The sequence below is a fragment of the Gastrolobium bilobum genome, unplaced genomic scaffold, assembly GCF_033153095.1.
Source record: "Gastrolobium bilobum isolate Gb01-03AN ecotype WA unplaced genomic scaffold, APGP_CSIRO_Gbil_v1 utg18356, whole genome shotgun sequence".
Lineage (NCBI taxonomy): Eukaryota > Viridiplantae > Streptophyta > Magnoliopsida > Fabales > Fabaceae > Gastrolobium > Gastrolobium bilobum.
The window spans coordinates 66,044-76,650 of NW_026896303.1; the positions used below are offsets into that span (position 1 = coordinate 66,044).

Sequence of the window (10,607 nt, forward strand, 5' to 3'; positions counted from 1 at the left end):
GTGAAGTAATTGTCAATGAAGATACATAGGTCAAAATGGAACAAATAACTAAAACAAATGCTAAAAAATGTAAGCGGTCAAATAAATTGGGATTTTAATTAGATGTAAGATGACAAAATCTCATACTCTATTAGTTTTAATATTAATTATTTCAAATATAATATTCTTAGTTGTTTTGTTTCATGAATATCTAGCGGCAAAATATTTTTCTTGAAGTAAATTGATCGATTAAACCATAATAAAAAATAATCAACTGTATCTTTTTTTTCTAATTAAAAGTAATTTCTCAATTTATCAAATGCATCTCTACTTAAAATAATAATTAAGATCAAATAATTATTATCAAAACTCAAACAGCATAAACAAATTATAAAGTATAAGAAGCTGAACTCATATAAGCTTTACACGTGCTGCTGTTGGACAAATAAAATAATAAACACTAAAGATCCAAAATCTAAATAAGAATAATTTAACAAAAAAAATTACTAGAATATTTCGGGTTTCATCTTCTCTTTTATAGAGAATTTAATTAATTGCACATAACTTCTTTACGGCACAATATCAATACTGTCCTTCTTTCACTCCTCTAATGTTGCTTATTCGACTCTACTTTGATGTTCTTTATGTAATTCTCTCTTCAATTATATTAATTTTTCTGAATCCAAAACTAATATCACTTTTTTTATATATAGTGTTTCAGAATTTTTGTACTATGCATAGTATTGGGTAATTCATGGTTGACCAGGAAAGAAAATTTATTTTTTGTCTCCCTAAAAATCTGCCAAAAATAAGAAATTGTTTTTAAAAAGAAAACTACCACTTGTTGATATCTTCCTGAAATATTATTAAAATTCTATTAAGTATCAAAACTATTTAATAATTTATCTCTCTTAATAAAATAAAAATAAATATCTTATCACTAAATAAATAATTAATTAACACTTTATTATTTTATATTAAATAATTATCTTTTTTTTTGACATTACAGGGAATCGAACCGCACACCTAATACACACTAAACACACCCAACACCACTAGGCTATCCCTTGTGGTGCATATTAAATAATGGGATAGGATATTGTGACACCTAAGTTATGTTACACCCATGTGACACCCAGTCAATCTCATCGTTAGATCGCTTATATTGATCCAACGGTTATATTTATTTCCATCTTTGTATGGTCATGATTTCTCAAATTTAATATTTTATATTTATTTCTACCTTTGTATGGTTATGATTTCCCATATTTAATGCTTTCACTTTAAATTTGGAAAATCATGATCATACAAAGATGGAAATAAATATAACCGTTGGATCAACATAAGCGATCTAACGGTGAGATTGACTGGGTGTCACATGGGTGTAACATAACTTGGGTGTCACAATATCCTATCCCTTAAATAATTATCTAAACCTTTATATACTATAGGTATTTGTTCTGGATAAGTGTATTCGGCCTAACATGAGCTAAAGTCCGCACACCATACTCATCAATAATTAACTAACTGGAACAGCTAAAGTTCTTTTATTCAAAAAATAAAATTATTAATACGAAAGAGGATTGTATTTATTAATTAAACATAGGGTATAATATAATTCTTCATGTCTTATAATTGAAAACAGAATTCTAAGCTTTGTTAGAAGCAGATTCATGGCCAGCATTACATTTTGGTAAGCATCTCAGAATTATATTACTTGGACGTGGTTTATAAGTAGAGAAAAATTCTGGATCATGTTCAAGTGATTCAGTATAGCTCTCCAAAAGTGAGACAATCTCATCAAAATGTGGCCGTTTATCTGGATTGCTTGACCAGCATCTGTTGATGAGATAACCAAATGCCCGTGGACAGTCACATGGTAACGGAGGCCTTGCATTCTGCACAAAATCCACCACATTGAGTTACTAGTAATGGACCCAAAAAAATTATGTTTATATTGAAGAAGCCCCCCACAACTATAATTTCAAATAGAATCAAGGACAGAGACATCACAACTAATACATGAAGCACTTCTAAAAACATATATAATGGCTGGGCTAACCATGTCCTATGAGAAAATAGCAACATAACCCAACCCATCTTCAGTTATTTAGTATTTTATATAGCGACCTAAAGTATATGTCTAGGATACTGCAGCATGTGCACAAACAATGAACGTGAAAAGTTAGACTGGTCTAAATATAAATACATATATATTCTCGCATCTATAACTTGATTTTGGTACATGGTTGTGATGTTCTATGCATGTGGGAGAGAAGGCAGGGGAGTTGGCAATGATTGATTTTGATGAACATGGATAGCAGATACCGAATCTTGAAATGGATGTCAGGCAAAATAGAGAGGTCTCAACCCTTGGTGTAAGCAAGGCTATCATAAACATAGGCTATGTTACATAGCCACATGCTGTGTAAAGCTCATAGTATCATACATAATGAATGATAGTTTCCGAACTACACATTTGAAAAGCGCACGGGGAACATTAGTTATGAAAAGTACCCACTCAAATTACAGAAGATAATAGAACTGAGCACGCAAACATGTGCATGCAATGATATATTGGGCAAAGAGAAATTTAGTTTGCAACTTACCAAAGAGAAATTTAGTTTGTATTTCAATAGTTTAACACCTAGCAACGTCACTATACATGTAATTGATTTAGACAAGTAGTTAATATATATTGGGCTTAAAAACTGGAATGAAAGGATATGATGAACAATTACAACATCAGTGATGCAAGCTTTGTGCAGACTATTCTAGGCATATTCATAGAACAACTCACATAGTAATAGTTTCTTACAGGTGGAATAAGAAGATTGATAATCTGACATATCCATGCAATTGCCACACTTCGATTTCATTCCCAATAAGAATATGTTTCCATAGGATTAAGTAAATTTGGAGGCAATACCTTGTGGGTCACTGCAAATGCTGCCTGCTCTGGTGTCATGTTGTCAAATGGTGTAAGTCCTGTTAAAAGCTCCCATAGAACTATGCCAAAACTATAGACATCTACTTTCTTGGTATGACGCTTTTCTTTGATCATTTCAGGTGCCATCCAACGGTAAGTTCCTGTAAATCCTTTCACACTGCCACACTGGGATTCTAAGCATGATATCCCAAAATCTGCTACTTTTACACACATATCTTCCCCCAACAGCAGATTTTCTGATTTGAGATCCCTATGAAGTATACCCTGAGAATGAAGATATTGCATTCCTCGTGCAATGTCTAAGGCTAATTTCAGAGCAAGTTCGAGAGGAAGTGAATGTGGTCCTTGCTGATGCAGGTAATTTCTCAGCGAGCCCCCAGCCAAATATTCAGTAATTATACAGAATACAGGAGGTTTCTTGCAAGCTGCAACAAACTAGAGGACCAATACAATGTCAATATCTGCGAGAAAATGTTTAATTTCTTTATTATCCAGTACTTGCAAATGATACACATAAAGCATTCTCTTCTCTTTAATAAAGCTAACTCTACTCTTAGCATTAACTGCTAGCACACTCATGTAATAGGCCACAATGCCACACTATCATCAACTATAAAGAGAATGAATGCGGGGCTAAACAGCTCTCGTTCAGTAATTACTTGATCAGGAACAATACACACAACAAATCAAAATCACAATTCTTGACTATGAATTTAGGGGATAGCCTAAATCCAAGATGAATCTCGATGCTCTTGCTCAGTTTCAAGCAATTGTAATGGACTAGTAGTACACATAAGGTTTTGTAACGTGTTTGTTACTCTCTTTTCCTGAATAACAGAAGCAATGCAAATGTAGTAAATTCATCTTTACTCCACAATTCCTTTTTGTTGATAATTTATTCGTTTTTCAATGCTTCATCCAAGAAATTTCACAGTACCCAAATAGCATAGCAAGTTAACATAGCATCTACAATGGGGTCTGAAGTGGTAGCAAGGTGACCTTAGTATCATTGAACAATAAAAAATCCAAAGGGTTCGGGGAGATAAAGAATGCGACCCTTTTAATAACCCAAAAAAAATATAAAAAAAAGCAATAACAGGGTCGTGCTCGAAATGAATATATGATAAAAGGACATAAAGATGGAGGATCAAAGTTAGTATATTCCATGCACAGATAGATAGAGATGGTTAAAAAAGAAAAAAGAAAAAAACAGAACTTACAGTAATGATATTTGGATGGCGCAATCGTAACAGCAAAGAAACCTCGGAAGTAAATTGCTTGTCAAGCAAAACAGCCAAGTCCTCATCCTCCTCTGGTTCACTTACCAGTTTAATAGCCACATCCATGCGCTTATAGATGCCTCTGTATATCCTGCTATGCCTTCCAGAAGCAAATTTGGACCCAATGAATAACTGAGACATATCAGCACTCCATTCTTCTTCTCCTTCTCCCTTTATGGCTGCTCCCGAGGAGACCAGATACTTGGACCATGACACTGCTTGCTTGTATTCCCCTAGAGAAAGCCTTCTACCTGACCTCACGTTGTTAGAGATTTCTTTAAACCAGTAAAATTTCTTCATTGTTAAGAGCTTATTCTTATCAAAATCATCAGATTTTCAACCCTGTAAAGACCCTTGAACCCAATGCAGATCCCAAAAACTAGACTGTAGTTTTAAACAAATGCACCATTTGCATAATACCCAGTTGGGAAAACCTTGGTTTTCATAGCTTGAAATAGTTACTGAGGAAGCTACATTTTGAATAACTCTCCTTACCTATTGCATTTGGAAAAAAAAGGAGAAAAGAAGAAGAAGAAAGAAACCATCTCTTCCTCCTGTTTTTAATTGTGTGAAACAGAATTATATTATAATTATTCCTTAGTAAACAACGAAACAAATGAAATCACAATGATCTTTGGCATTTTCCTTCACTTACTGACACCACCCAAAAGTCCAAAACGAGAACAGTTTTGTGGTGTAAAAAAAGATAGAAGAAAACAGAGATTTGAGCCCTTTTGTTAATAAATCCTAAAAAGAAATCTAAGAAATTCAAAACAAAACAAAACAACCTAGGACAAAGGAAAACCTCCCACTTGAGGGGTTTTCATGAAACGAAAAATGTTTAGAAGAGGTGCCGCAGGGGCAAAGATACGTTGGGGGGTGATTTGAAAGTGGAAGAGAGAGAGAGAGAGAGAAGGCAGAAAAATTGGCAAGGAATTGAAGTTGAAGATGGGAAGGGAGAGAGTGGTAAAGTTAACGTTGGATGGTGTAGGAGCAGGAACATAGAAGATGGTGGGTGTCTCAGGTGAGCAGTGAAAACTGAAAAGGGAAAATGCAAAGAAGTGGGGTGTTGTTTGTTGCTACCTCTCTCTCCAATTACACTGACAATAGTATCTACGTTCCTAACGTGCGAAGATACACTTCTGAGGCGACACACCGGGTCAGCTTCATCATGACCCCCAACCTTTACCCTTTCTTATTCTATTTTCTTCCCATTTTCAATTTATATTTTCCTCTTATATTTTGATTTATCCTGATTTTATTTAGGATTTACTATTTTTCATATTATAATAGATAATTTAATTATCTTATGTAACATACAAAATATTAATCTATTTTATTTATGAAAATATTAATTTTCATGTTATATGAGATAATTTGTTTCATGTAACCCAAAAAAAAAAAAAAAGATTCACTTATTTCTTTATTTTTTTTCTTAGTGGGTCTCAATTTTTTTTTTTTTTTATTATATCATATAACATTAAAAAATAATATTCTTTATTTATTTATATATCAGCAGCCAATAATTGAGGTAATTTTTGTCCTTTTTAGTAAACTGAAATAATCAATTTTGTATTTATCTTTCTTTTTAAGTAGATTCTATTTATTTATTATTTAAGAAAAGAAAAATAGACATAATCACATATTTTATTATGAAAAAAATCCATTCCAACAATAAATCAATAAATGGATAAAGATCCGTTTATAAAATTTTTTTACAAATTTTTGCAAATTACACTATGTCTGATCGATAATACTTCACTCAAGAGTGTATTACCGGTTGTAATTTGTAAGAATTTATAAACAAAAAATTTGTAAATATAACATTTTCCTCAATAAATATATCAAAACACCCCCTCCTTTCTCTTATGTGAGTTTTGTATTTTTGTATTTATCTATTTATGTATTTATTATTTTGTTTCATGCCTTCCCGTGCTTATGTGAGTTTTGTATTTGCAACATTAGTGATTCCCAAGTAGGGTTGGCAAAACAGGCCAACCCAACCTGATTCGTCCCGACCCGCATTCAATCCGAAAAAAATGAGACGGGTTAAGGTTGGCTTGAAAAAAAAAACGAGCCAGAAAACCCAACTCGACCCGAGTCGGGTTAGGGTTGGCTCGAAAATATGGCTCATGCGATGACTTGAAAAAATAGCTCGCGAGTTGACTCGAAAATTGACTCGTGGGTTGGCTTGAAAATTACTCGCGGGTTGGCTCGTTTTCAGCCTATTTAAATGATCCTGTAGTATTAGTGCACCACATTAGCTTAAACAAAAGGTTACAAAATGAGAAATAAAAGCAAAATATTTTAGTTTCGAATTTTCTTCACAACAAATTTGCATCAACATCAAGAAACAATCCGAACTAGAACCACTTGCTACCAAGTGGATAAGATATTTGAACCAAACAGAGTCATCACAACCTAACAATATAAAAATGACATGGATGTGAGAAGATTAGAGACTTAGGTTTAGAGAAAGAAGAAAGATGATGACAACATATGTGGGTTTTGTCTATTTTTATATATTATATTTTTTATTTTTTATAAAATAATAAAAAAAAACCTCAACCCGCAGGTTGGCTCGTTTTTTTACAAACTAAAGTAGGTTGATCACTCAATTTTATCAATTCAACCCGACTCATTTTTTACAGATTACGAGCCAACCTCTCAGATTAGGAGCCAATCCGTGTTTTTGCCAACTCTATTCCCAAGTTCTATTTTACGTTTGAAGTAGGAACAACTATTTCAATGGTGGAGAGTCAAAAGACTCAAAACTATAATAGCTCTTTTGATATGCGTATAACAATAAGTTTTTTTCTTTTTTCTTTAGGTGAAAAATATCATGTTTATTGACTAAATTGCGTGGCTTTTGATTGTTATGTCAAAAAATTTAAATGTTTACTCATTATGATAACCTGCCCAATTTATTTACCTTTTGGGTTACAGAAACACACTAAATACCTGCTGAACCCATCTTGCTGCCGTGTGATTATCCATTCCCATTTTATTAAAAATAAATTCGATTCATTATTAATTCATTCCACGTAAAAATTTGATTTGTTATCAATGCTAATAGTAATAAAATTGAATCTAATTCTATGCTAATCTATGAATTATTAATCACGTTTCTTTATTTTACACGCACTTTACTGTGATAAAATCTTGATGAATATTACAATAGACATGGTTATATTTATAAATTAATTTAATGTGAAAATATGATTATTTTTTCATATCAATTTAAATAAATTTAAGTATTTTTATATGATTCTCAAACTTAGAAAAATATAAATAATCAATTAAATCAATACGATTGAATTTTAATAAATTCGATTGATGTAATTCTTTTATAAATGGATCAACCTTAAATTGAACATGTTACTAAATGTGAAGAGCAAAATTTAATACCAGATATCGTTGTATCTCTTTAGTCATACTCTGGCTTATTCACCTAGCTCGCTGCAATTCATAAGAGACTTTATCAGCACTATCTATCACAATTAAAACATTGTCCTAGTTTACCATTTTTTCAATCAAAATATAAACAATAATTCATTCAAGATCATGGAAGCAATAAGCAAAATATACATATTTGAATTAGGAAATAAAATTTGGAACGTAATTCATAAACTGGGCACGTAGTTCAGGGTAGTTAAACCTACCTCTAATAAATAAAATCTTAGCCACTCATGATTCTAAATACAAAAAAGCTTTAGTTGGATAACAATGAAATCTTCACTTCGAGTCTTGTCATTTTCGGACCTTCGTCCGCAATCTTCTCTGTCTCTTCCTTTTTTCGTTCGTTTTCATTCCCTTTATTTCTTCCACACAGCAGACTATTCACTTGCTGGGATGTTCAATTTTCATGACTCAGTTATCTGAATAACACAACCAAAGACTAAAAATAAAGAGACTTGTTAATAATTTTAAAATAACTTTAACGGTATATTGTAAAATAACTATCGTTGCATTATGCCTATTATGACGAATTCATCATGATGAGTTTAGTAGCATTAATTTTTCCAATAGATAATTAGACATAGATCCAAGCCTCCAAGTCATAGCAAGTAAAAGTAATAACGCCTGGCCTCCCCCCAAAACAGTTAAATAAATTTCATATAAATAGTTGAATAAGTTAAATATATTATTAATAAATTTATGATTAACAATATATAAATGAATGATTCATTTTGATAATTAATTGATAATGTATGTTTACCTTACACCTTCTAGGTGCAGCCCAAAGTACTTTATTATATTGAAAATTATGCAAAATTGATTTTGATGCATCCCAAATGACTTTACTGACCTTAAAGACGAAGCCAATGATAGTTTTTTTTTTTTTTTCCCGGAGACAAGGGCATAGCCCAAAACAAAAAAGCAAATAAACTACAAACGAGAAACTCTATAAGAGAACTAAAATTAGAAAAATACAAACACTTAATATCAGCAGGAGAAGATTAAAAAGTCAAATAGTCATCTTATTCCATCCTTTCTAGCAAAATATTAGCCAGTCAATCCGCGCAATAATTACTTTCTCTATATGTATGCACCAGTTGAACTATCCAGTTATTTGATAGCCATTCCCGTATCCAAGTTACAAGTCAAGACTCAAAGGATGCATCACCAAATTTGGTGAGCAGAGTGATAGCAGTTAGGGTTGACAAAACGGGCCAACCCGGCCCGACCCGACTCAACCCGAAAAAAACGAGCCGGGTTAGGGTTGGCTCGAAAAAAAAAACGAGCCAGAAAATCCAACCCAACCCGACCCGAGCCGGGTTAGGGTTGGCTCGCGAGTTGGCTCAAAATATGGCTCGTGAGTTGGCTTGAAAAAATAGCTCGTGAGTTGGCTCAAAAATTGGCTCGCGGGTTGGCTCGTTTTCAATCTATTTAAATGACCCTGTAGTATTAATGCACCAGCTATGTGGCTTCCATCAGTTTAAACAAAGGATTACAAAATGAGAAATAAAAGCAAAATATTTTAGTTTCAAATTTTCTTCACAACAAATTTGCATCAACATCCAAAAACAATCAGAACCACTTGCTACCAAGTGGGTAAGATATTTGAACCAAACAGAGCCAGCAACATTTAACAATATAAAAATCACAGGGATGTGAGAAGATTAGGGACTTAATTACGTTTAGAGAAGGAAGAAAAATGATAACAACATGAGTGGATTTTGTCCATTTTTGTATATTATACTTTGTATTTAAAAAAAAAAACCCAACCCGCGAGCTGGCTCGTTTGACCCGCGGGTTGGCTCGTTTTTTCACGGGTCGAAACGAGCCGGGTTGGTTCGGGTTGGCAGCTCATTTTTGCCAACCCAACCCGACTCATTTATGGCGGGTTACGAGCCAACCCGATGGGTTGGCTCGTTTTTACCAACCCTAGTAGCAGTAGATGAATCACTTTCTAGTATAATCCTCCAACCACCATTCCAGGCAAGTTTCAGCCCTTTAAATATCCCCATAATTCAGCAGTTAAAGCATTGCAAAAACCCATATTGTAAGAAAAAACATTTAACCATCTCCCATCTGACTCACGAATCAGCCCTCTACAAGTAGCCGTACCAGGATTAACCTTTGAAGCACCATCTGTATTTAGCTTAATCCAATCAGCATCTGACGGGACCCATTTGACTAGAACCTCACTATATCCCCTATCCATTCTACCTCCGTTCATGTCAAAGACAACAACCCAAATTTCCAGCACTTTGAACCTAATTACATCAAGATTATATCTACTTTTAGCCGTACCTGAACCATGAACTATTTCATTCCTCCACCATCAAGTCATCCAGCAAGTAACACCAAAAATAGTCTCCCAATGAACGCCAAACAACCTTAGTGATTTATAATATTATTAAAAGAAAAAAAAGTGAGAATAAAAATAAATAGTAAAAAATAGATTTTTGTAAGATCTGTGTAAAAATATTTGTATAAGCAATATTAGTTTTAATAGTAGGGTATGAATTGTGTTTCAATTGATTCATTATATAATTAAAAGGAAAAAAAGAAAAAAAAATTGACTATCATTCATTATTATAGAAAATTTATGATATTATTTAATTATATGTTTCTGTTAAAATAATTTGACCTCTTATATAGTAATTATTATATAAATTTTTGTAACATCAATACATGATAGAATAATAATACAAAATTTCATACTTATAAACAGGGAAATATGAATAAGAAAGGTAATCTGAATTGTATTTTTGGTATTGTATTTGATCTTTTGATTAAAAAAATAAAAGTAAGGATAATAGATTTAACTTTTAAGATAAATAAATAAATAAATTATTTTTTTACGAGTACTAAATGAATTTTTAAATTACATTAAAATATATCAAAGGTAATTTTTAATATATTAAATATTTCTATGTATTTAATGTTTT

At 32.4% G+C, this 10,607-nt stretch overlaps 1 protein-coding gene across 1 annotated transcript; it reads right to left on the bottom strand.

Moving 5' to 3' along the window:
- Positions 1-1,587: 1,587 nt before the first annotated feature.
- Positions 1,588-5,272, bottom strand: LOC133298785 (serine/threonine/tyrosine-protein kinase HT1-like). Its single transcript, XM_061498127.1, has 3 exons — positions 4,150-5,272; positions 2,909-3,364; positions 1,588-1,877 (listed from the first exon to the last, which is right to left on the bottom strand). Exons 1-3 carry the CDS (start codon positions 4,507-4,509, stop codon positions 1,629-1,631), a joined length of 1,065 nt encoding a protein of 354 aa, XP_061354111.1. The 5' UTR covers positions 4,510-5,272; the 3' UTR covers positions 1,588-1,628.
- Positions 5,273-10,607: the final 5,335 nt, after the last annotated feature.